Below are 24,248 nucleotides of genomic sequence, written 5' to 3' on the forward strand. Positions count from 1 at the left end.
CCCATCCTGATGCAATACTTTAGATTTGACGCTACTCCGTACGTTAGCGACACAGTTCCTCTACTTAGTTATATAGGCAGCTTCTCACACAGCATCTTGAGGCTACATGTACCCCGTTACAGACATGTGTTGTTGTGGTTTTCAGTCCTCAGACTGGTTTGATGCAGTTCTCCATGCTACTCTATCCTGTGCAAGCTTATTCATCTCCCAGTACCTACTGCAACCTACATCCTTCTGAATCTGCTTAGTGTATTCATCTCTTGCTCTCCCTCTACGATTTTTACCCTCCACGCTGCCCTCCAGTACTAAATTGGTGATCCCTTGATGCCTCATAAGATGTCCTACCAACCGATCCCTTCTTCTAGTCAAGTTGTGCCACAAACTCCTCTTCTCCCCAATTCTATTCAATACCTCCTCATTAGTTGCGTGATCTACCCATCTAATCTTCAGCATTCTTCTGTAGCAACACATTTTGAAAGCTTCTATTCTCTTCTTGTCCAAACTATTTATCGTCCATGATTCACTTCCATACATGGTTACACTCCATACAAATACTTTCAGAAACGACTTCCTGACACTTAAATCTACACTCGATGTTAACAAATTTCTCTTCTTCAGAAACGCTTTCCTTGCCATTGCCATTCTATATTTTATATCCTCTCTACTTCGACCATCATCAGTTATTTTGCTCCCCAAATAGCAAAACTCCTTTACTACGTTAAGTGTCTCATTTCCTAAACTAATTCCCTCAGCATCACCCGACTTAATTCGACTACATTCCATTATCCTCGTTTTGCTTTTGTTGATGTTCATCTTATACCCTCCTTTCAAGACACTGTCCATTCTGTTCAACTGCTCTTCCAAGTTCTTTGCTGTCTCTGACAGAATTACAATGTTATCGGCAAACCTCAAAGTTTTTATTTCTACTCCATGGATTTTAATACCTACTCTGACCTTTTCTTTTGTTTCCTTTACTGCTTGCTCAATATACAGACTGAATAGCATGGGGGAGATGCTACAACCCTGTCTCACTCCATTCCCAACCCCAGCTTCCCTTTCACGTCCCCCGACTCTTATAACTGCCATCTGCTTTCTGTACAAATTGTAAATAGCATTTCGCTCCCTGTATTTTACCCCTGCCACCTTCAGAATTTGAAAGAGAGTATTCCAGTCAACATTGTCAAAAGCTTTCTCTAAGTCTACAAACGCTAGAAACGTAGGTTTGCCTTTCCTTAATCTTTCTTCTAAGATAAGTCGTAAGGTCAGTATTGCCTCACGTGTTCCAACATTTCTACGGAATCCAAACTAATCTTCCCCGAGGTCGGCTTCTACCAGTTTTTCCATTCGTCTGTAAAGAATTCGCGTTAGTATTTTGCAGTATTTTGTAGTATTACTGATAGTTCAGTAATGTTCCTATCTGTCAACACCTGCTTTCTTTGGGATTGGAATTATTATATTCTTCTTGAAGTCTGAGAGAATTTCGCCTGTTTCATACATCTTGCTCACCAGATGGTAGAGTTTTGTCAGGACTGGAAATACCAAGGCTGTCAGTAGTTCTAATGGAATGTCGTCTACTCCCAGGGCCTTGTTTCGACTTAGGTCTTCCAGTGCTCTTTCACGCAGTATCATATCTCCCATTTCATCTTCATCTACATCCTCTTCCATTTCCATAATATTGTCCTCAAGAACATCGCCCCTGTATAGCCCCTCTATATACACCTTCCATCTTTCTGCTTTCCCTTCTTTGCTTAGAACTGGGTTTCCATCTGAGCTCTTGATATTCATGCAAGTGGTTCTCTTTTCTCCAAAGGTCTCTTAAATTTTCCTGTAGGCGGTATCTATCTTACGCCTCGTGAGATAAGCCTCTACATCCTTACATTTGTCGTCTAGCCATCCCTGCTTAGCCATTTTGAACTTCCTCTCGATATCATTTATTAGAAGTTTGTATTCGTTTTTGCCTGCTTCCCTTACTGCATTTTTGTATTTTCTCCTTTCATCAATTAAATCCAGTATCTCTTCTGTTACCCAAGGATTTCTGCCAGCCCCCTTCTTTTTACCTACTTGACCCTCTGCTGCCATCACTATTCCATCCCTCAAAGCTACCCATTCTTCTTCTACCGTATTTCTTTCCCCATTCCTGTCAACTGTTCCCTTATGATCTCCCTGAAACTCTGTATAACCTCTGGTTCTTTCAGTTTATCCAGGTCCCATTTCCTCAAATTCCCACCTTTTTGCAGTTTCGTCAGTTTTAGTCTACAGTTAATAACCAATAGATTGTGGTCAGAGTCCACATATGCCCCTGGAAATGTCTTACAGTTTAAAATCTGGTTCCTAAATCTCTGTCTTACCATTATATAAGCTATCTGAAACCTTGTAGTATCTCCAGGATTCTTCCATGTATACAACCTTCTTTCATGATTCTTCAACCAGTGTTAGCTATGATTAAGTTATGCTCTGCGCAAAATTCTACCAGACGGCTTCCTCTTTCATTTCTTAGCCCCAATCCATATTCACCTATTACGTTTCCTTCTCTTCCTTTTCCTACTGTCGAATTCCAGTCACCCATGACTATTAAATTTTCGTCTCCCTTCACTACCTGAATAATTTCTTTTATCTCATCATACATTTCATCAATTTCTTCATCATCTGCAGAGCTAGTTGGCATATAGACTTGTACTACTGTAGTAGGCGTGGGCTTCGTGTCTATCTTGGCCACAATAATGCGTTCACTATGCTGTTTGTAGTAGCTTACCCGCACTCCCATTTTTTTATTCATTATTAAAGCTACTCCTGCATTATCCCTATTTGATTTTTTATTTATCCCCTGTATTCACCTGACCAAAAGTCTTGTTCCTCCTGCCACCGAACTTCACTAATTCTCACTATATCTAACTTTAACCTACCCATTTCCCTTTTTAAGTTTTCTAACCTACCTGCCTGATTAAGGGATCTGGCATTCCACGCTCCGATCCTTAGAACGCCAGTTTTCTTTCTCCTGATAACGACGTTCTGTTGAGTTGTCCCCGCCCGGAGATCCGAATGGGGGACTATTTACCTCCGGAATATTTTACCCAAGAGGACGCCATCATCATTTAATCATACAGTAAAGCTGCATGCCGTTGGGAAAAATTACGGCTGTAGTTTCCCCTTACTTTCAGCCGTTCGCAGTACCACAACAGCATGGCCGTTTTAGTTAGTGTTACAGGGCTAGATCAGTCAATCATCCACACTGGTGCCCCTGCAACTACTGAAAAGGCTGCTGCCCCTCTTCAGGAACCACACGTTTGTCTGGCCTCTCAACAGATACCCCTACGTTGTGGTTGCACCTACGGTACAGCTATCCGTATCGTTGAGGCACGCAAGTCTCCCCACCAACGGCAAGGTCCATGGTTCATGGAGGAAGGTTACAGACATTCTCTGCAGAAAAATGTGTGTTGGTAGCGGGAAATCGTGTCAGTAGCCAGCGATGGTAATTAATAAACCGCAGATTATTTACGGTAAGTAGTGAAGCCACTGAATGTACCCGATCTGTTTTCCAGGTTTCATCATTGAAGTTTTAGCGAAGGATTTTATAGGGACTGCGGATTCCTCGTATAATTCCTCTTCGAGAACATCTTCAACCGCCCCATAATTAATACAATGAATTATATTAGAGAATAGGTCAAAACAGAAATGGCTGACGATATCCTTCCGACACGTAGAGGAACAGAACATTTCCCAAAAGAGAGGGGCGTTTTCGATTAGTGATCTTTCCATGAGCATTAAACATTTTGCAAATCCTGATGTCTGCATCTCGCTTCACACAGCCAAGCGTCGTACGAGAAGTGATGCGTGACAGAGCGTAGATAATACGTTATCTTATGATTGATTGCAACATTGCGTCCTTTTTGCCGAAGGAAGTTAATGCTGCAGATTACATTAACATGATCGAGCTGTATCTGATATCTGAATTAGATGACCATCGGCCAATAGTGTTTATTTCAGCAGGCTGATGTTCTACCGCAACGCTTCTTTGAAGGAAGACGTGTTCTGAGCGCTGCTTTTCCGGGACGTTGAATCAGCAGTCGTGTGTCGACTTCGCAATCTAAGAGATCCCCTAACCTTACAACCTTGTAGTTTTTCTCTGAGATATGTTGTATCCTGCATTTTCAGGCTGCAGACAAATTTATTGATGATGTGAGATCACGGTCAACAATGCAATTAACTATGTTTATGAAGTCTTGTTTCTTCTACTGTGGAGATGACATTAAGTATGTACGCCTCGAAATGTTGGACGTGCTGAAGCTGACTAAGAAGTAAAAAAATTTTCACTTCCTATCGGAATAAAAGTTGCCATGAAGCTTCCTGGCAATTTGGATACATAGCGTGGATGTCGAGCTGCGAATGTAAATCACGCAACTCATTGCATGCTTTGAGAGGTGCTAGTTCTTGATTTCAAACGATATATAATTTTTTACACTGAGATGATACTTTTAGAAGTAAGATAAGAGGTTTCACTACGAGTATGATAAAATATATTGTTCGAAAAAATAAAATAAAATTAAATTAAAGTTAAAAATTTAAAAAATCTCACCATATTCTACCTATTTCTTCAAGCAAGATTTCCTTTATTTTTATTTAAGCAAGGAATCTGCATCAATGTATAGATGTTGTTTACTGTACTGATGAAGTCCTCATCCGACAACGATTTTTCCACTCCGAGGTATTTTTTGAGTTTATACTCCTAAACAAAAGCTACGCACACAGAGCCAACTTTGGGGCAGAGGAAGGGTGGGTAACTACCTCACAGCCTACCTCATGCACTTTTGATATCGAAACACTCGATATGTCAGCAGGTTCAGGGTTCTTGTGTAAGGGGACCTTTTTCTCGCTTTAGTTGTGGTCACTTCTGCTTCAAGTCACGATGGGTCGGCCCAATACCGTTGCTTGTCAAGAGTCGATCACAGATTTACACTTAATTACTTTTCCCTGGCCAAAAATGTTTTTGCTTCCATAGGTGTACTTTTAGAATCGGTTGGCTGTAATTTTATATCAGTGCTTTAATGGTAGATCTCGTTTCGTCTTTATTCGCATAATAATGAACGAAGTCCATAGGGTTATGTTTCAACTATTAGCATGTCTTACGCCACTGTTTTATTAGGTAGCGACCCAGTAAAGCGGCGAGGTAAGATGTGCTCAGAGTTTACATAATGGTCAGGCCTCCTCTTCGAATTTATTTCGCAACTTAAGTGCATTATGTTGCAACTTTCAAACATTTGATTCCAATAACATTTGCCGCCAGTAGCCAAGAAATGTTACACCCGTCGTGCAGTCACATTTCGTGTACGCGGAATTTTATTGAACGTCTTGTGTTCATTCAGAGTAGATGCATTGCATCTTGACAGTGCAATGAATTTTAATGTAGTGTTTTCTATAGGCTAATGTGAATTTCATTGGCAATTTCTCAAAAAGAGGCTTCAGTTAATCATCTGGATCGTACTACATGTGAAGTTTGTTCATTTATCCAGTAGAAAATGATCTGGATTGTTGGAACATCTCATCAGCATCTCTCAAGTAGGTCATATGTCGAGTCAATCTTTTGAACAAAAAAACATTTCATCACTGCTTTATGCTTAATGAGTTTTAGGAAACATGTGGTACTGATCAATTAAGATAGCTGCCAAAAAAACCAGGGAAGCATTACATATATTGAAAATTAGGACGAAGTCGTTAAAAATGAAGCTTACCATATCCACATTCATACCGCTCGACGAAATTTCCTGCTATTTTGTAAAAATTTACTAGACTCAGCAACCCAGGCTAGCATTACTTAATAATCGAAAAGTAGCAGAAAAAAGTAACAAACGAATAATTCAATAAACACTGGCAGTAACTCGATATAATTTTTGCAGAAATACACTGAAAGACACGTAATTGTTTATCATAAATTAAAATTTATTGCCCGAGCTCTGACATCTTTTGACTGAATTTGATTTTTCGAGTGGCGCAGGATAACTCATAGTTAAATTAAATAAATAATGCCTGAGCTCTGTCCAAAAATGTTTAACAGCTGCTAAATCTGTGAAGTTACGCGACTCTAAATGACCCCGGCCTCAACCGGCTTGCCTTCTCCTTCTTCTGCTTAAATCAAGACGCGTAGGATATTAGACATTTAAAGCCTCAATACTTACATCTGGTATTTGAAACTAACTACTGACCTTGGAAGGATCTAGGCAATTTCCTAAGTGGTAACGCCAGAATTTATTAACATATTTATAACTTACTGTTTAATATTCAAATTGTTATCATGATACAAAACAACTAAGGACAATCATACGTGACGTAGTCTACTGTGGCCTTAGAGTATGGGATGCTTGGCTCAGTAGAAACCGTTTTTTTCTTAATTTACGAGCTCCAAGACTGTAAATTACGGCTTCTTTTTTAAATATCTAAAGTAATTTACTTTTAGATGAGGTCTACACGTATTACTAGAAAGCGGCATACGTCGTTTCTTGTTATTAAGTTGAATGTAAGCTAATTTAATCGACGTTAATAGACTCGACGTGTGCGGGATGTCGAACCTGAAGTGAGAAAATCTGGTTAGATGTGGTGAGCAAAAACCAAACGTATTCACCCGCTGTAGTCTCTCTGGGACATGGAATGTGGTGAAAGTTGCTTCAGTTAGCACCTACACGTTTCAGCACAACAGCTATCCTTCAGAACTGATACCGATAAAAATAAAACGGCCCTCTGCCTCGGCTGGGTCCCCTTGCTTCTTCTAAGAAAGTCTGAAGAGAGGACCAGTTTGCTTTTCTCAGCTCGACGGAAACGAGTTTGACAAGTTGAGCGCCGAAGACAGCTTGACGCCTGTACGTCTCTGTTTTGGAATACATTTTAATTTATAACACGCCCGCAGCTGTTCAAAGAAAATTCTCAATCTATCAAGTCCCATTTCGTAAGCATTATTAATCATTTTAAAGTTTTTTTCTGGTCAGTAATTAAATTTCCACATTTCTTCTGTTTACAAAACCTATGTTTACATCTACAGTCACATCATCGACAGAAGAAAAACAGCGTGTCGTATAAGGTGTCCCCGTAAGCACAGTTCGCTCGGAACTTTTAACACTTACGAAATAATGCTCCTGAAGGTATTATTTGTGCTACGATGCAAGTAACTTATTTTTCCTAATTTTTATATTGCAAGGACACCCTAGAATATAGATTGAATGATGAAATCAATGATTTCAAACAAAGCAGTGGAATAGAAGGACTATGTCCCGGGACCTCTAGCAGATATTTCGTATTACTACGCCTTCTAGAGTAAGAGAAAAAAATCTGTAGTGAAACCCTTTCCGGAATTGATTAAAACCGACAGGGCTACCGCATCGAAAAGTATTCCTATTCTTCGGTAGATGTATTTCATTTTACTAAGTTAACTTTATTAAGATTTGATTTAAAACGAACTTTATCTCATCATAAAATTCTTGGTTTAGGCTCTGCTGATTTCCAGTGCTGTTCAGGTGTTTATGCTCCAACACAGTGTGTTTGACGACTACAGTGATTTCAGAACTTTGGTTGAATTTTTAGAGCTCAAGTATGCTCGTAAGGAAAAGAAACATAACAGAACAGCCAAAAATATGTGTAATTCATTTTTAAACGTTTAACAGCAATTTTAATTGAAGTACATCAATTTCTTTGAACATTACTGGCCATTAAAATTGCTACACCATGAAGATGACGTGCTACAGACGCGAAATTTAACCGGCAGGAAGAAGATGCTGTGGTATGCAAATGATTAGCTTTTCAGAGCATTCACACAAGGTTGGCGCCGGTGGACACACGTGCTGACATGAGGAAAGTTTCCAACCGATTTCTCATACACAAACAGCAGTTGACCGGCGTTGCCTGGTGAAACGTTGTTGTGATGCATCGTGTAAGGAGGAGACATCCGTACCATCACGTTTCCGACTTTTACAAAGGTCGGATTGTAGCCTATCGCCATTGCGGTTTATCGAATCGCGATATTGCTGCTCGCGTTGGTCGAGTCCAATGACTGTTAGCAGAATATGGAATCGGTGGGTTCAGGTGGGTAATACGGAATGCCGTGCTGGATCCCAACGGCCTCGTATCACTAGCAGTCGAGATGACAGGCATCTTATCCGCATGGCTGTAACGGATCGTGCAGCGACGTGTCGATCCATGAGTCAACAGATGGGGACAACCATCTGCACGAACAGTTCGACGACGTTTGCAGCAGCTTGGACTATCTGCTGAGAGACCATGGCTGCGGTTACCCTTGACGCTGCATCACAGACAGGAGCGCCTGCGATGGTGTACTCAACGACGAACCTGGCAAAACGTCATTTTTTCGGATTAATCCAGATTCTGTTTACAGCATCATGATGGTCGCATCCGTTTTTGGCGACATCGTGGTGAACGCACATTGGAAGCGTGTATTCGTCATCGCCATACTGGCGTATCACCCGGCGTGATGGTATTGGGTGCCATTGGTTACACCTCTCGGTCACCTCTTGTTCGCATTGACGGCACTTTGAACAGTGGACGTTACATTTCAAATGTGTTACGGCCCTTGGTTCTACCCTTCATTCGATCCCTGCGAAACCCTAAATTTCAGCAGGATAATGCACGACCGCATGTTGCAGGTCCTGTATGGGCCTTTCTGGATACAGAAAATGTTCGACTGCTGCCCTGGCCAGCACATTCTCCAGAGCTCTCACCAACTGAAAACAATGGTGGCCGAGCAACTGGCTCGTCACAATACGCCAGTCACTGCTCTTGATGAACTGTGGTATCGTGTTGAAGCTGCATGGGCAGCTGTACCTGTACACGCCATCCAAGCTCTGTTTGACTCAATGGCCAGGCGTATCAAGGCCGTTATTACTACCAGAGGTGGTTGTTCTGGGTACTGATTTCTCAGGACCTATGCACCCAAATTGCGTGAAAATGTGATTACATGTCTGTTCTAGTATAATATATTTGTCCAATGAATACCGGTTTATCATATGCACTTCTTCTTGATGTAGCAATTTTAATGGGCAGTAGTGTAGCATCTTCCATCGCAGCCAACAGAATACCTGCTCAGCTGTCAGTCAATAAAGGCGCAGACATCAGGAGACTGCATATGTTAAAAACCCATGCTCGCAACATTTTCTTATTTCTCGCCGTACAATCCTGCTACACCGGGACTCCTAAGCTTTAGGAGTCATTTACATCTCTGGTATCCGTATGATTCCGTCAGACATGTTCTTCAAGTCAGTCTGGGTAGCCGACAGGCGGGTGGTCAGAGGTATTGCTGTGACCGGAAGGTCTGTGCACGTCACCTTTAAGCATTGACAGCTGCCAGCACCTGTCTACGGTAGGGTTAATACTGAAAATTAAAGTGTGTGTGTGTCCTATGGTGAGGACACCAGTAGTGGACTCGGTTGATGGATAAGAAAGTGAAATCAGAAGGACCAACTCTGAAGTTCAGCAATTTCGTATTTTCTGTCTTGAGAATAAGCGACTATACAAGAAGCACATTTTTCCCAAAAAATCAAGTTCTACGATAGATATACAGCTGTGAGTGCTTACTGCGGAAATTTGAGACGCGAAGATGCGAAGCTCTACATCATTGGTCGGTATCGACCCTGACAGATTCACTACACCCATGAATGACGTCTCTTCAGAAAGACATAGGATTTTATAAGCTAGTTTTTGTCTTCTCAACCTGCTTCTAACGTGAGGCAGGTGGCCAGTTTTGAGTAATGCGTTTCCTAGAGCATCATGTAACTGTCTGATGTGCGCTCGCTTCCCTTCTTTTGTCTCCTTTGGGGATAAATAACATTAACAGTGACCGTCTGTACGGTGTTTAATGTAAGCACGATTGACTTTTGTTATTTCTCCTTTGTCGGAGTGGGTACCCTCTGCTTGTATGGCTTTATTCGGCGTTCCCAAGCTCAGAAAACTGCTAGATTATAAGTTCGGACGATTAGAAGCTAGCAACAAGGTGCTTACAGTAGGCCTAATACAACTGTGTCACTGGAATCCTCGACGAGACCAACAAGGGCCCATCGTTTAAACCACAAGGCAACAACTGCCGTCTTCAGCGGCTCCGACACGGCGAGCCGGCATGACAGCGCCAGGGACGGAATTGTATTCCATGGGACCCACAGAAAGAGAGTTTGCTGTCTACTGTTTGTTAATCCACATAATTTCGCGTTTAACAGTTACGTTTTCTTCTCATAACTTTTATTTATTACGTCGTTATCTGGTCTGTGCAAGACATGGCTGTACCGGTTTAGTGTGGATTCTGTAATCTTATCTGTAACCAGTCTTATTTTCAAACTACCCCTTATACATACATTCGCATTTGATCTGCAAGAGTGGCTCCACATGAACATAGCAACTTGAGCACCTCCGTTGAATACAGTTTTCGGTCATGTGTCTTCTTCGCGTCTCACTCCTCGCTGCCAGATGTCATTGCTGGCCTAGTAGCTGTTTCGCGAATTTCGTCTTTTGTTCTTGCAGGTGCTTTTCTGTCACAGTCAATGGACACTTGAGAGTAGTTAGTTTAGGATTTGTTTGCATCCAGATGCTGCTTCGTTCAACTTCCCTACCATTTTCTGACCCCCTCTCTTACCCCGTTTCGTCCTTGTTGCTGCAGCTGATCCTCATGTTCCACCAGCATGCCCTGAGCAATTCAGCTGATAAAAGCACTCCCGTTGCGTAAGTTTCATGTTTTGCAGCATATATTTCACTTACGATGGGGCAGATATATACAGGATCTTTCAAAATCTTTGCGACAAACTTCTAGAGGTGATGGATCACGACATGGTAAAAAACTGTTGTTTGAAACAAAATGTTCGCTGAGGCTTCCCAGCGACGCAAGGCATCCGTAAGTATTCGTTGACCTTGGGACGATGGGATTTCACCGGAGTAGCGGGGTCTACTAACCAGGTGCGCTGCATGTTGTCTACCCCACTTATTAGCAAAAACCTCATATTCGTTTGTTCAAAATCTTAAATCTTCGAAAGTTCTTCACTGATTGCTTTGACATTTTTGCACAATATTACATTCGAATAATAGCGTGTTTTGTATACCGACTGAGGCACCAAACAGTGTAAAATTATATATTATACATATACAACATTTGTATATATTATTTATATATAATGTATATTTATATTTCATATGGCGCTTCCGTAGATATATAAAAACACGCCCGTATTAGAATGCAGTGTTGTTTCGAAAATTTCAAAGGAATCGGTAAAGAACATTCGAAGATTTAAGATTTTTAACAAACAAATACGAGTTTTTTGTGGATAACGTATCACTTATGTATTACTTATGTATTTATATACAGTATGGCGCTCCAGTAGATATGTTGTTGTTGTTGTCTTCAGTCCTCAGACTGATTTGATGCAGCTCTCCATGCTACCCTATCCTGTGCAAGCTGCTTCATCTCCCAGTACCTACTGCAGCTTACATCCTTCTGAATCTGCTTAGTGTATTCATCTCTAGGCCTCCCTCTACGATTTTTACTCTCCACGCTGCCCTCCAGTACTAAATTGGTGATCCCTTAATCCCTCTGAACATGTCCTACCAATCGATCCCTTCTTCTAGTCAAGTTGTGCCACAAACTCCTCTTCTCCCCAATTCTATTCAATACCTCCACATTAGTTATGTGATCTACCCATCTAATCTTCAGCATTGTTCTGTAGCACCACGTTTCGAAATCTTCTATTCTCTTCTTGTCCAAACTATTTATCGTCCATGTTTCACTTCCATACATGGCTACACCCCATACAAATACTTTCGTAAAGGACTTCCTGACACTTAAATCAATACTCGATGTTAACAAATTTCTCTTCTTCAGAAATGCTTTCCTTGTCATTGCCAGTCTACATTTTATATCCTCTCTGCTTCGACCATCATCAGTTATTTTGCTCCCCAAATAGCAAAACTCCTTTAATACCTTAAGTGTCTCATTTCGTAACCTAATTCCAGTAGATATATAGTATTCGAATAGAACGTTGTGACAAAAATTTCAAAGCAGTGTGGGGAGATACAAGATTTTGTACAAACTAACATTTACGTTTTTGTTTTATACATAAGTGTACAGAAACCTTTCACATGTATCATTCTATCTGTTTCCAGAATGAAATTTTCACTCTTCCTGGAAGAGTAAAACTGTGTGCCCGACCGAGACTCGAACTCGGGACCTTTGCCTTTCGCGGGCAAGTGCTCTACCATCTGAGCTACCGAAGCAGGACTCACGGCCGGTCCTCACAGCTTTACTTCTGCCAGTATCTCGTCTGCTAGCAGGAGAGCTCCTGTAAAGTTTGGAAGGTAGGAGACGAGATACTGGCAGAAGTAAAGCTGTGAGGATCGGACGTGAGTCGTGCTTCGGTAGCTCAGATGGTAGAGCAGTTGCCCGCGAAAGGAAAAGGTCCCGAGTTCGAGTCTCGGTCGGGCACACAGTTTTAATCTGCCAGGAAGTTTCATTCTATCTGTTAATGAAAAACATATGTGAATCCCTATAGCAGTTTCTGAAACTGATCCAAACATACAGTAAGAAACTGGGGCAGGGAGTTTTAATTTGTACGTGTAGAGACAGAAAGAGATGGTGTAGATTTAAAAATACCTGCTAGCTAATTTTTTTCTCGTAGCCTACCTTTCATTACGCCAGAGAGACACTCAGCACTTTGTGTTGCAGTGCGCGTGCTCTGAGTGCGGGTCCCGCGAGCCGTTCTACCTGCACCCTCCCGGCTCCGCCTCCGGCGCGCCCCCACAGCGCTCGCCGAGCGGTGGCAGCACGGGCAGCGGGGGCAGCGCCGCCTCCTCGTCGTCGGTCGGGGTGACGGCGCCGGCGCCGCCACCGCAGCAGGACGGGCTGTACGTGAGTCCGCTGGTCGCCGCCCCCGCCGCCGCCGCCGCCCCCGCGCCCGCCAGTAGTCGCGCCAGCACCTGCAGCTCCAGCTCGGCCGGCAGCGACCCCTTCTACCTGCACGACCCGCGCGGCGTACCCCACACGCGCGTCAAGGACCTCTTCCAAGAGCAGCAGCAACAGCACATACAGCCTCCACCCGTCGGAGTCACAGGTCAGTACCTAACAAGTCTACTCCTTCTTTTCTTTTTCGGGTCAATACGAGGTAAGATCAAAAAGTAACGAGAAGTTTTGGTTTTCTTAAAGAATCTATACTCATCCTTCAACATCATCTTTGACCCCTTCAAAGTAATCCCCCTCAGATGTAGTACACTTCTGCCAGCGCTTTTTCCAATCACGTAAGCGCTTCTGGAACTCACGTTTCCTTGCAGTGTTCAGCTCCTTCGGCGATTCTGTTTTTATCTCATCTATGGTGGCAAAACAACGTCTTTTCATGTTATCTTCAGCCGCAGGAATATAAAAAAGCCGCAGGGGGCCATGTCTGGCGAATACGGTGGCTCGTAACAGTTTTGTTTTCGTGATTACGAACAAGCAGTGACATGTGGGCTGGAGTATTATCGTGGTGCAATTTCCACGGTTGGTTTTGCCACAATTCTGGTCGTTTTTTTCAGATTGCTTCTGTGGTGTCACCACCAGACACCACACTTGCTAGGTGGTAACCTTTAAATCGGCCGCGATCCGTTAGCATACGTCGGATCCGCGTGTCGATACTCTCAGTGATTGCAGACCGAAAGCCGCCACACGGCAGGTCTAGACTAGAGACTCCCTACCACTCGCCGCAGTTGTACAGCCGACTTTGCTAGCGGTGGTTCACTGTCTACATACGCTCTCATTTGCAGAGACGACGGTTTAGCATAGCCTTCAGCTACGTCATTTGCTACGACCTAGCAAGGCGCCATATTCAGTTACTATGAATGTATTCTGAACAGGTAATATTGTGAATAATGTACCGTCAAGAGCCACGTTCATCATTAATGGATTAAAGTTAAGTATCAAACTAATTCCGTCCGCTTTCTGAATTTTAATTCCTTGTCATGTTCCAGACCTCACGTCAGTATAGTCCTTCCCTCCTCACGCCAGCCTGCGTGAGCTAAAACGCGTGCATTTCGGCCTGCTCTAGTAACACGGTGTTGGCTCTTCTGCCAACACTACAGCTTCACTCACGCTTCCAGATGATATTCCTTATTTACTGGAAGACGATAAGGGAGGAACTCGTGAACCTTCACATGTGATCGAATTTATCGAATTTTTTCGGTCTTGACTCTTTAAGCATTTTCCATTCGGACGATTGGACCTTTGTTTTCAAGTCATACCCGTGTATCCATGTTTCATCACCTGTTATAACCTTCCTTAGAAGTTCTGAGTCGTTGTCGATTTCATTCAGCAATTCCTGAGCGATGTCTACGCGACGTCATTTTCGGCCGAAATTCATCAATATCGGATCACGTTTTATGTCCATAAGACCCCAAAAAATTGCTTGGCGTGACCCAAAAGAGCGGTTCTAGGCGCTGCAGTCTGGAACCGCGCGGCCGCTATAGTCGTCTGGAACCGCGCGATCGCTATAGTCGCAGGTTCGGATCCTGCCTTGGGCATGGATGTGTGTGATGTCCTTAGGTTCGTTAGGTTTAAGTAGTTCTAAGTTCTAGGGGACTGACGAACTCAGAAGTTAAGATCCATAGTGCTCAGAGCCATTTGAGCCGTGAGCTTAAAGATTTGAGGACATCGTCAGCAGCCTCTCTCATGGTGATTCGGCGGTTTTCGAGAACCATTTCCTTTACTTCTTTCACATTGTCGCCCGTAATTGTGTGCCAGAGCTTCCAGGGCGGTCGTCGAGTTCAGCGTCATCTCGACCCTCGTAAACTCTTGTCTTACTCACAGTAGATTCGCCAAAAGCGACAGTCAACATTTCGAATGCGGTGCTGCACTTTATTCCATTTTCAAGGAAAACTTAATGCAAAATATTTTATCCATCGTTTCCGAAAGTAAAAATTCGCCGAGCACTCGAAAACGTATATAGCTTTTTCGGTTGCCAACAGTAAACTAAATACTCAAAAAAGCTGAAAATGTAAGATAAAAAATTGAAAATCGGATATATAAGGTCCGCAGAATTAAAATATTCCCGTTAGTTTTTGAACACACCTCATATGAGCCGTTGCGGGTCATCAGTTTTCCATCTGGGCGAAAGTGCAGTTACAGGGTCTGCGGCTTTTCCGTTGCGTACTGCTGTCGGTAAGTTTTCCTGTGATGAGTGATAGGAAGTGAGCACGACGAATTATGAGTCGAATGTGGGTAGCCAATCACATTACTCCTTCGTAATTTCCTGTGTTTTTTGAATGAAGGTAGTTGCTTTTTTCTTCCAATTTAAGCTGTGCTGTTAGGTCCCAACTGAACCACTACCTCTGTAGTCGTGACATACACCGTCCGTCCAGAAACCTCCGAGACTGATTTTATTTCTGACATACAAGTGACGTCATCTCAGTACCTACGGTGGAAACTTAGACAAAGAACTGTAAGCAACTCATTTGATCAGTCAGTTGTGAGTAGGCAATGTTAAGTAGTGGTCGTGTGACTGTCATATGTCAACGTTACTGTGCCAGAAACACCGGTGTCAGATACATCTCTAAGCCAAGTGTTCAAGACATTCTCCAGAATGCTTCTAAGAAGAGAAAAGTATGTGCAAAATTTGTCCCGCCCACCTTCACTCCCGATGAAAAATATCGACGATGGACACCCGCTGTGACTTGATTGAAATAAAAAAGGCGGATGATTTTTCTGAAAAAAAAAAATTGTTGTTATCGAAAAGAACGTATTATAAAATTCAACAGCTTACTTGAAGGGTAAATGAGCGAGCTGAACAACATCACACAGAAGGGCTTTTCTGACTATTGCTTGTATTAACGTTCTATGCGTTGTACTCAAATGGAAGGGGAGCGGGGCAGAGGGAGACTATGTAGAACATCTGAGGCATTGAAACCACCATCTTATTAACTCACCATCGTAAGTTTTTGAAGTTTTCTTAAAAATCAGGCAAATATTTGTGACAACCAGTATTATAAATTTCATTGTTGCTCGATTCAATGGCGGCATTTTAATTTATGCTATTAGGTTCCAGCCTAACCGTAACCTCGGAAATCAAGACGTTCTCAGGAAAAAGCATAATTAGATTGAGTGACTAAATCTCTTTCTTATACCCTCACCCGATTGGATATGACCAACGACAACAAACTGTCAACAACAGCACGCATCGGAACAGCCGCAGACACTATAAGTGCATTTTAATCTCTGTTGTTGCTTTTTTCGGGCTCAGCTGTCACTTTATTTTCTTTATGTTAGCATAAAGACACTACTTTGCCGAGCGGTTCTAGGCGCTACAGTCTGGAACCGCGCGACCCTACGGTCGCAGGTTCGAATCCTGCCTCGGGCATGGATGTGTGTGGTGTCCTCAGGTTAGTTAGGTTTAAGTAGTTCTAAGTTCTAGGGGACTGATGACCTAAGATGTTAAGTCCCATAGTGCTCACATCCATTTGAACCTCCCTCGGGCATGGATGTGTGTGATGTCCTTAGGTTAGCTAGGTTTAAGTAGTTCTAAGTTCTAGGGGGATGATGACCTCAGAAGTTAAGTCCCATAGTGCTCAGAGCCATTTGAACACTATTTCGCGTCACCAGTAACGACATAGGATAGAAATGGTCGGTGATGAGGCAGTTGATGACGACCAAGCAGAGATGCACATATGTCCACCTGCTGATTTTTGTGATTTTGGGTTAGAGCATCATGCAAACAAATGTTACATGATGGTGGAATGATCACAGTCCATCACATTCTGCCAATTGTCGAGTACACTGAAGTGGACCATTGCGGCTTAATACGGTGCAAATGTTGCTGGCTCCCTCCGCTGATATCACCCCTCTACTGAACACAAACAGAAGAATACATCGAAAGGTTCCGATTTTTCCACTTGGCATACGATTTTATAGCGTCCACTGCTCCACTCACTATTTCCAATTGACCAAAAGACGATATGTAAACTCAAATAGCAACAATGAACTAAAAATATAAAATGGCAGTTGATAAATAATCCCATACCAACCGAAATACCAACATGCAAAACAAAAACGATACGAACTTCTACACCAGCCTAATAGTATCGTCTTCTTTTGCATCACACATAAAATTAATGACAAAAATGAAGAAATCATTAATAAATTCAAATTTCCCTCTTACTCCTGACTTCAAAGGCTTCCCGTGCTTTCATTATTCTAATTATATTTTATTAATTAAATTCCGTCACATCTGGAGAGTGTGGTATCACAATTGGTTTGATGCAACGTGCCTCAACTTCTCCTGTGTCAATCTCTTCGTCTCAGAGTAGCACTTACACACAACATCCTCAGTTATTTGTTGGGTCTTTCTTCTCCTACACTTTCTACCTTGCACAGTTCCCATTAGTAGCATGGGAATTCTTCCCTGATATCTTAACACATGTTCTGCTATCCTCACCCTTCCCTTTTCAGTGCTTTCCTTACATTCCTTTCTACAAAAGAGATTGCATGCAAAACACTCATACGATCCATCCTAGAATATTGCAAAATTGTGAGGGTCCCATACCAAATAGGACTCACCGGGGATATTGAACGTATACAAAGGACAGCACGATGTTTGTTCGACACACGAATGTGCGAGAGAGCTGAACTGGCAGACGCTTGAAGAGAGACGCAAACTATACCATGAAAACCTACTTATAAAGTTTTAGGAACAAAGTTTAGGTAATGAATCTAGGAATTTATTTCAGCATCCTCTAATAGAAATCGCGGAGACAAGATTAGACTACTTACTAAGCGCCCAGACGCAGTTAAACATCCTTCTCCCGCCTCCATACGTTAATTGAACAGGGAAAAGCCACAATAACTGTAACAGTGTGACGTATCCTCTGCCATGCAGTTCAGGTGGTTTGCAGAGTATGGATGTAGATGTAGACAAACGAAGAGATAGGCGCAGAATAGAGTACTATGGAGATCGGCCCGCCCGGTTGGCCGTGCGGTCTAACGCACGGCGTTCCCGTCGGCAAGGAGCGCCTGGTCCCCGGCACGAATCCGCCCGGCGGATTTGTGTCGAGGTCCGATGAACCGGCTAGTCTGTAGATGGTTTTTAGGCTGTTTTCCATCTGCCTCGGCGAATGCGGCTTGGTTCCCCTTATTCCGCCTCAGTTGCACTATGTCGGCGATTGCTGCGCAAACAAGTTCTCCATGTACGCGTACACCACCATTGCTCTACCACGCAAACATAGGGGTTACAGTCGTCTGGTGTGAGACGTTCCTTGGGGGGATCCACCGGGGGCCGAACCGCACAATAACCGTGGGTTCGGTGTGAGGCGGCGGAGGGGTGAAATGGACAGGGGTAGTCGTCGTGGGGTTGTGGACCACTGCGGCTTCCGTCGTTTCTAGGTCCCCGGTTAACATACAGTACAATACTATGGAGATCTGCCCCAAACGCGTCTTCAGATTGAAGACCACAACGACAATATGGCTCGTAAGGTAGGTGCTCCGAAAACGGCCATAGTCTCCAATAAGGCCATCAAAAATATTCAAATGTGTGTGAAATCTTATGAGACTTAACTGCTAAGGTCATCAGTCCCTAAGCTTACACACTACTTAACCTAAATTATCCTAAGGACAAACACACACGTCCATGCCCGAGGGAGGGCTCGAACCTCCGCCGGGATCAGCCGCACAGTCCATGACTGCAGCGCCCTAGACCGCACGGCTAATCCCGCACGACAATATGGCCATCGTCCTCTATTTTACAAGCTTCCTGTCAAATCCGTTTGATGGCAACACCTACATAAGCGGAAATGGCGACCTAGTGACAAAAGAGAAGAACAGGTGTCATGTTTTGCGTTATTCAGTTGTAGACGTGACGCGTTGCTTTTACGGGTTTCTGCTAAGCTACTAACGTAAGTTTTTCCTAAACTCTGGAGTAATTAATGTTTGCTTTATGACTCGGTGATTCTTTTGAAGCATACTTATAGTAGATAAGAAACCGCTGAGTTATTTTAAGATGCTTGTGTTTGAAATGGCAGAAACTGTCTGGAAAGGACGAAAAGTTGTGTGTAGACCAATAAGGCCATTTCGGAGTTGGTCGACTACACATTATCATACATTGTTATTATTCAACTTGTTACCTTCTTCAGATAAATTTTCAGGACCTATTATATGTAACGACTGGAGCAGTCAGCAATTTGTCTTGAAAGCCAGTTCCATAACTTCGACAAAGTGGCCAAGAACCGAAAAAATGAAACTTTCAAAAACTAATTCTTTAAACATTCGGTCTAAGGTGCTGCAGTCATAGACTATGCAGCTGGTCCCGGCGGAGGTTCGTGTCCTCCCTCGGGCATGGCTGTGTGTGTTTGTCCTTAGGGTAATTTAGGTTAAGTAGTGTGTAAGCTTAGGGACCTATGACCTAAGCAGTTAAGTCCCGTAAGATTTCACACACGTCTGAATAGTTTTCTTTAAAAAATATTAAAATAGAGATCAGAAGCTGTTTATGTTTCCTGAAGCAGTGTGGAGTCCTATAAGCGCTCCTAAATGCGACACAGTAGTCCACAATTTCACTGAGTACCCATAGCGTATCCAAACACAGCTGTTTCTCATGGAGTGCCTGGACGGAGGCGAATTAGGCTGGTAAAACAGACCGTAACATCAGGGCGAAATAACAAGAGGATTTCTCATGATCTGCTATCGGCACCTGGGTTATTGTTAAGCGTGGTTATCTGCGCCGATAAGGCGCATTATCGTCTCACGTAGCCTCGGACGATATCCGGCGCGGACGAGCGGTCAGTGCGGCTGGGCGATGGCCGGTGAACGTGAACGTGTGCGTATATGTGTGTGGCCAACATGATCTGCAACCTGCTGTGCCCCCGGAAGAAACTCAAGGATGACGCAGCCGAGGAAGGTAAGCCGTCCGCATGGAGGCTCCAGACCAGAGGGGTGCGCAAGACCACGCCCATCTGCAGCACAGCTAACAGCCGCAGCACTTCTCTTGTCGTCTGTGTCAGCCATCCCGTGTTCCCTACTGCAAACACCAACTTCTGAGAATGACGGAAGTGTTGTTGTAGAATGTGGGGTATAAACAAACCGAGTTAATAGTTGGAATCTGTTCATGAAACGTGTTAACGGATAGTTTGAGTTGTAACGTCAGACATGTCACAGATGGTATCGTTCCTGCGAGGAAGTGTTGCAACGTCAAAATTGATAATTATCGGTTCATAACTAGATGAAATAATCTCATACAAACACTGCACTCCCCAAAAAATGAAAATGTATTACTCTGTGATCTTTAGAAAGTCACAACTGCAGCGCATCAGACTATGAAAATACCTGTGCGGGTATTAAGTGTAATGGCCACAGGCACTGTACGTGAAGCTAATGGAAGACTTCATCGTATTATTAGGATCCTGTAAAACTGCAGTTTATGTACGAAATACGTGTACGGCCTGTACAGGAATACTGGTTAACTGTGTGTCGTATTAGGTTGGACTAACAGGGGATATGGAGCGTATATAGACAAGGACAAGATGCATGGTCACGGGTTATCTTATAAAAATCTAAGGAGGAGAAACAATGAGTGGCAGTATTAAGCATGAGAACAGGGCTGTACAGGGTTCAAAAATTTTCACCGTGGTGCCATATATTCATTGCCGTGCTAAATGCCTATTTTCCACGTCCCTGGGTCTGAATGCGCATCGCGGAGCCGAAATTATTTGACGTTACACCTCAGATACTACAGATGCTCCTGGTTACGTGAAATTCATCGAGAGTACGCCCGTTTCGTCCAAAAGCATAGAATGTATCGTTTTCTGAGCTGATTACATTAGTTTTAACTTCCTCGTCTCTGATGATTTTGAATGACGCAAGTGCCTCATTGTTGTTTAGAATATCTGACGTGAGAAAGTTATGCCTCATCGTGTGCCTTATTGCTGTTTACAGTATTTGATGTAACAAGTTACGTCTCATCGCTAATCACTAAGAGTTCGTTTGCACTGTGGTGCTGAATCATTAGCCCTAATTCATACACGGCGGAATGTTATATTTCTAGAGTTAATGTAACTCGTTATCACTCAGACACCAACACTATAAGGAGCTTTGGGTATTGGCAACCATTCAACCACTGCTTTTGTGACACACCTCGTGCGTTGTCGTACTTGGTTATGACCATCCTGCCAGTTATGCTGAAGGAGCAACAGGTTTCAGACAGAATGTTAGGCAATCGGCTGAGGTATTATAATTGTCAGCCTCGGTTAGAATGTTTAAGATTTCTGTAAATATTTCTGGTCGAAAGTTTTGACTGGAAAATTATGAGATAGGCCACTGTGCTTTACCGACAATCCTTTAACAGTCATTATAAGAACTTTTTACTGACGGAACGCTGAGAATTGACAAGCCGAAGTTCGTTTTTTCGGATCTTTTTTCTCTTTTTGTGTGTGAGTAGTAGGAACGTTTGCTATCCGCTAAACGTGTTGGTCAGTAACAACAGCAAGAACAACAACACAGAACGCTCTCCTTCGGATTCGTCTTGTCAGCGACGTAATCCACCCAGGGAAACCACGTTTATGGACGAAGTCGCTCATTCGCCATCGCTCTCTGACATTCAGTGCGGAATCAACTTCTTAGAATCCTCAACGCGGAAAAAGTTTCAAGTTAGCCAGTAAAGAGAAGAGAGGTGAGAGCATACAATTTCTGATCAATAAAGTTTTGTCCGTTTTTGTCAAAAAACACAAACCTCTCTGCAATTTGTTAGAGTACGAAGATATAAGATACTTTTGTTGATCGTCAGTCAGTTTGACAGTTAGGTTAGCATGGTGACTCCCTCGTAGCTATTTTGTAGGAAAATGGCGAAGTGTCCGCATAGGTTTCAAGGTTTCTTTTCATCCGATTGTTTGATCCGCTGTACACCAATACCATATCACACTTCTGTACAAATTTATCACAATCAAGCACACTAAACAGTTACTATTACGACGAAAATTAAGTGAAGAGAAATTTGAGGTGCGAAATAATGCAATATTTGCAATTAAACACGAGCCGAACTACGCCTGTAGTTTCAGAGACAACAATACTATACGACCGTTTTTCAGTTCGTCAGCACATCACACTTCTGTTCAAGTGTTTAACGGTTTATATGAGAAAGTAACAAAATAATGTCATTGTCGTAACTTTTGATGGATTGTATGGATATTCAGACTGTTTTAGAAGATGTACATTAATATTATTATTACCTTTATTTATTATCTGTCTCGTTATACTTCGCTGGTCAGCGTTTGGAATTACATGATATACAGAGGTATAATCATCTTTGTCACCAAAGTGTTTTAACAAATTTTTGAAGATATCAGACACCTGAAGATGTTTTATACTCTGAAGCGCCAAAGAAACTGGTATAGGCATGCGTATTCAAATAGAGAGATATGTAAAAAGGCAGAATACGGCGCTGCGGTCGGCAACGCTTGTATAAGACAATAAGTGTCTGGCGCAGTTGTTAGATCGCCTACTGCTGCTACAATGGCAGGTTATCAAGATTTAAGTGAGTTTCAATATGGTGTTATATTCGGCGCACGAGTGAGAGGGGACAGCGATGAGTGGGGATTTTCCCGTACGACCATTTCACGAGAGTACCGTGAATATCAGGAAACTGGTAAAACATCAAATCTCTGACATCGCTGCTACTGGAAAAAGATCCTGAAAGAACAGGATCAACGACGACTGAAGAGAATCGTTCAACGTGAGAGAAGTGCAATCCTTACGCAAAATGCTGCAGATTTCAACGCTGGGCCATCAAGTGTCAGCTTGCGAAACATTCAGCGAAACATAATCGATATAGGCTTTCGCAGCCGAAGGCCCACTCTTGTACCCTTGATTACTGCACCACAGAAATCTTTACACCTCGCCTGGGACGTCAGCATCGACATTGGGCTGTTTGTCGACTGGAAAAATGTTGCCTGGTAAGACGAATCTTTTTTCAAACTGTATCGAGCGGATAGATGTGTACCGGTATGGGGAAAACCTCATGAATCCATGGACCCTGCATACTAGCACGAAACTGTTCAAGCTGGTGAAGGTTCTGTTATGATGTGGGGTGCATGCAGTTGGAGTGATATGGGACCCCTGATACGTCTATATACAACTCTAACAGGTGACACTTACGTAAGCATCCTGTTCATGCCCATTGTGCATTTCGACAGACTTGAGCAATTCCAGCAGGACAATGCGACACCGCACACGTCCAGAATTGCTGCAGAACCAGGAACGTTCTTCTCAGTTAAGCACCTCCGCTGGCCATCAAACTCCCGATACATGAAAAACATTGAGCATATCTGGGATGCCTTGCAACGAATTATTCAGAAGAGATCTCCACCACCTGGCACTCTTACGGATTTGTGACAGCCCTGCAGGTTCGTGGTGTCAGTTCCCTCCGGTACTACTTCACACATTAGTCGAGTCCATACCACGTCGTGTTGCGCCACTTCTGAGTGCTTGCGGGGGCCCGACACGGTATTAGGCAGGTGTACCAGTTTGTTTGGTTCTTCAGTGCACGTGGGAGTTCGACGATGTAATGGATATGGAGGTGGGGGTAACTGTAAAACTTGGAAAGCACTCTTCGCCTGGTTCTTGACGTTGTACTTCCTTGGTAGAAGGCGCCTGGTGTCTATCCCCAGTGACTAAATTACTGCCAGTGTTGCTTTTTAAAGTCGAGGACATTGTTTTGTATTTCAGATGTAACTTTTTCTACGAAATATTCTGACATGATCATATGTCCTCGTATACACTTCACCGTCTCGACTTGCGTCTAATACACAAATAAATGTAAAATAAAGTATTATATAATGCAGTCTAGGAAAATGAGAGTCTTTGCGTCCGGTAATAAACTCTAGCGGTGACTGAAGCTTGAGTGCTCGCTGGTGAACTTTCAATATCGACCGTCTTTGAAGTAAACCACTGGTAAATCTATCATCATACATCCATGCAAGTGCTGTTATCGTGACGTGGCATGTCATTTATCTTCCTCATGGCACATTTCTTGACACAAGGATTAATTTGAATCGCTTTTCATGCTATTTGTAGCATTAAGCTGATGCAGGAGTAGCTGGCAAGAGCGGGAACTTGTTTGCGAAATGAGACTTGAAAATAACCAGCACAAGAGTGGTAACGCTATGGAAGTGATGTTACGACCATCCCTTGTGGCACGGGAAGCTCTGTTTTTCTTGTTTACACTGAGAACCGATGGTACAGAGCTTTGGATGATCGTGAATTTAATCATACCAATATTTTT

At 43.0% G+C, this 24,248-nt stretch overlaps 1 protein-coding gene across 1 annotated transcript in view; it reads left to right on the forward strand.

The window, feature by feature from the left end:
• The window catches only part of LOC124776702 (espin-like), a 485,149-nt gene that overhangs the window by 343,646 nt on the left and 117,255 nt on the right, over positions 1–24,248 (forward strand). Inside the window, exons 6-8 of the mRNA XM_047251812.1 lie at positions 12,695–12,739; positions 12,848–12,885; positions 12,952–13,079. Coding sequence (XP_047107768.1) covers positions 12,695–12,739; positions 12,848–12,885; positions 12,952–13,079 — 211 coding nt within the window. The remainder of the gene's footprint in view (positions 1–12,694; positions 12,740–12,847; positions 12,886–12,951; positions 13,080–24,248) is intronic.

The sequence above is a fragment of the Schistocerca piceifrons genome, chromosome 2 (genome assembly GCF_021461385.2).
Source record: "Schistocerca piceifrons isolate TAMUIC-IGC-003096 chromosome 2, iqSchPice1.1, whole genome shotgun sequence".
Lineage (NCBI taxonomy): Eukaryota > Metazoa > Arthropoda > Insecta > Orthoptera > Acrididae > Schistocerca > Schistocerca piceifrons.